The following is a 2,927-nucleotide window of genomic DNA, read 5'->3' as shown; positions in this document are numbered from 1 at the left end:
CATTCTTTCACAGGCTTCCTGGGTGCTGGTGAAGTGTCAATAACTTCACGTGTCTGACTGGAAGAGGTCATCCTGCACTTGATGCAGCAGCTCTGTGCTGATGTGTGCCCAGCACTGGGATGCAGGAGCTGGGAAGAGCCCTCCCCAAGGTTTCCAGCCAGCAGCACACACAGGTCCTTGAGGAGCTGGGCACAGGAACTCCTGCCAAGGCCAAGGATAATGCAGAATTGTCAGGTCCAAAGTCCTGACAGGTTTCTTCTGCACCCAGGCCAGACAAATGCAAATTTCTGACAAATGTAATAAAGTGGCTGTGGTTTTGTTTCTAGGCACTTTCTCTCCTGGCTTCTTAGGCCTTCTTCCACTACAAATACTGCACAAGAAGTTTTCCTACCCAAAACATTTCCAATCATATGAAGGAACACAAGATTAGGTGAGGGGCAGCAGTGACCAACCAGCTGTGAAACCAAAGGTCCCATCTGAACCCTGAGTTTTCCTCCCTGACCGACGTGAGCTTTGGCACCCTGGCCACCTCCCCTCTTACCAGGGCCAGCGTGGCAGCACCTCTGCTCTCTGCTAACCTCCCCTGCTGTTTTGCAGACTCTTAGCTTCTGACCCCTCCCAGCTGAGTGAAGATGAGCTCCCCAGTGACTTACAGTCCTTGTCGTGGCTGACATCTGTTGATGTGCCTCGGTTACAACAGATGGCCAGTGGAAGAATGGATTTCAGCCTTGGTGCTCAGAATGCAATGCTACAACAGACAGGTAAAGGGGCAGGGTGCTAAACACTTGCTCTTCAAACCACACAGGGCAGGGTGCTAAACACTTGCTCTTCAAACCACACAGCCCACAGCCTCCTCCCCCCCCCCCCCCACTACAGGCCAGCTTCCTAGGAGCAGATTCCTTTGAAGGGCATTACATTTGGCTTCCTGCCAGAAGATCTGGAGCCTCTTGTCTTCTGCTAGGGCTGCTGCTGGGCCCTGCCCTGCATTTCAAGAGGCAGAGAGCCCCAGCAGTGACAACTTAGAGGCCTTAGGATCCAATTGCCCTTTACTGCTCAGTGTAGTTGCTGGTGCCTTGTTGCATGAACTCAGGCCCAAGGTGTTTAAGACTTGCATTTCAGAGGTTTTCAACAGCTTTGAAATTAGGTAATTAGTCTCTCTTGTTTGTTTCAACACTGATAAAATGAAGAGTATCTTATTTACCCCATACCTGTTTGCTTCACAGAGCCTTACAGCACACGAACGCCTTCCTTGCCTTGGTGAACATCCTTTGGGTAACCACCCTCCTTCCCTGAGGCCCCGTGCTGAGGGGGCTGAGTGTGGCAGCTTGCTTGCTTCAGAGCAGAGATCCTTCTGCTCTGCAGGGAGTGCTGGAGATGGTTCTGCCTCCCTCCTGCACTGCAGGGAGTGCTGGAGATGGTTCTGCCTCCCTTCTGTGGGACACTGCGGCACCGCTGCGGACGGTTAAACAGCTGCCGCCTTTCCTTCCCTGCATAACGAGTTTCAGAAGTGGCTGATGTCATCTTTGCAGCTCTGGAAACTCTCTGGGTTCTTTTGGGAACTGCTCTGGGTTCTTTTGGGAACTGCTCTGGGTTCATTTTGGGCTGGAGAGCCCCAGGGAGGTGTCATTATCCACTCCAGAGCATCGCCGTGTCCGACCGGGGCTGTTAAAGACAAACACCAGCTCTCTTTTCTGAAGTGCACTTTTGTGCAAACGTTTGTTGCCTTTGCTTTCTCCAAAGCAGGTCCTGTGGCAAGCAACATGCACTCAACAGGAGCCCCTGGAGCCATGATTCATGTCCAGGCCAGCCTGCCACAGGGGATCCTGGGACTGAACTCTATTTCAACACACGGAGCAAATGTAAGAGAAGGCCTCAGTGGTTTGTTCTTGCAACACTGCTTAGGAGAAGATGTTGGTAATGTCAAGGCTGCCACGTCTGTTGTCTTTATCTCTGCAGATGAGCCAGTATGCTGTAGGTGGGCAGCCATCTCCTGGTTTACAAGCACAGCAGCAGCTCTTCCCTCCTCCTCACTCACAGCAAGTGTTTGCGCTAGCACAGAGCACGCCACAGGTACTGGTACTTGTTGTTTCTGTCTTGAGGTACCTGCCAAGATCATCTAGAACTCTTTCAGGAGAAAAACAATACAATGTCCCTAAACCTACATACCCACAGACATTCTGCAGCTGACATTTTAACAGAATCCCAGAACCTGAGCATGGTGGGGTGGGAAGGGACCTCTGGAGATCATCTCATCCCACTTCCTGCTCCAGCAGCTCACCCACAGTAGGGTGCCCAGGGTCACAGCCAGGAGGGTTTGGGATCTCTCCAGAGATTCCAGACTCCACAGCCTCTCTGGGCAGCTGCTCCAGGCTCGGCCACCCTCACACCAAAGAATTTTCTCCTCCTGGTCAGATGGAACCTCCTGGGTTCCAATTTGTTCCCATTGCCCCTTTTCCTGTCCCTGGGCACCACTGACCAGAGTCTGGCACCATCCACTGGCCCCCCACCCTTTAGCTCTTGCTCAGCACTGCTCAGATCCCCTCTGAGGCTTCTCTTCCAGCCCCAGGGCTCTCAGCCTGTCCTGGCACAGAGATGCTCCAGCCCCCTAATCATCTTCTTTTCCTTCTGCACACAGTGTAACCCAGCAGCAATCTACAACACATCCTATGGGACTCAGCCACACTACTCTCAGCCACGCCTGGCTCCTCACTCTGCCCAAGAACTGCACCCAAAGCATTACCCCAAGCCCATCTATTCTTACAGGTGAGTAGAGAGCAGATCAGTGTGTTGCCTACAGCCTACCTTGGGTTGACTGTAGCACTGTAGGTATGGTAGAATCACAGATGGGTTTGGGTGGGAAGGGACCTTTCAAGGCCATCTAGTGCAACCCCCTGCAGGGACAGGGACATCTGCAGCTAGAGCAGGGT

At 52.7% G+C, this 2,927-nt stretch overlaps 1 protein-coding gene across 1 annotated transcript in view; it reads left to right on the top strand.

The window, feature by feature from the left end:
• Positions 1-597: 597 nt before the first annotated feature.
• Positions 598-2,927, top strand: part of FOXN4 (forkhead box N4) — a gene marked incomplete at both ends in the record, with an annotated part of 4,552 nt that continues 2,222 nt past the window's right edge. Inside the window, 4 exons of the mRNA XM_008947796.1 lie at positions 598-761; positions 1,744-1,859; positions 1,957-2,070; positions 2,636-2,763. Coding sequence (XP_008946044.1) covers positions 598-761; positions 1,744-1,859; positions 1,957-2,070; positions 2,636-2,763 — 522 coding nt within the window. The remainder of the gene's footprint in view (positions 762-1,743; positions 1,860-1,956; positions 2,071-2,635; positions 2,764-2,927) is intronic.

This window comes from Merops nubicus, unplaced genomic scaffold (genome assembly GCF_000691845.1).
Source record: "Merops nubicus isolate BGI_N331 unplaced genomic scaffold, ASM69184v1 scaffold23819, whole genome shotgun sequence".
Lineage (NCBI taxonomy): Eukaryota > Metazoa > Chordata > Aves > Coraciiformes > Meropidae > Merops > Merops nubicus.
Note: the sequence above shows the minus strand (reverse complement) of the source record. Positions and strands in the feature narration are given on the sequence as shown.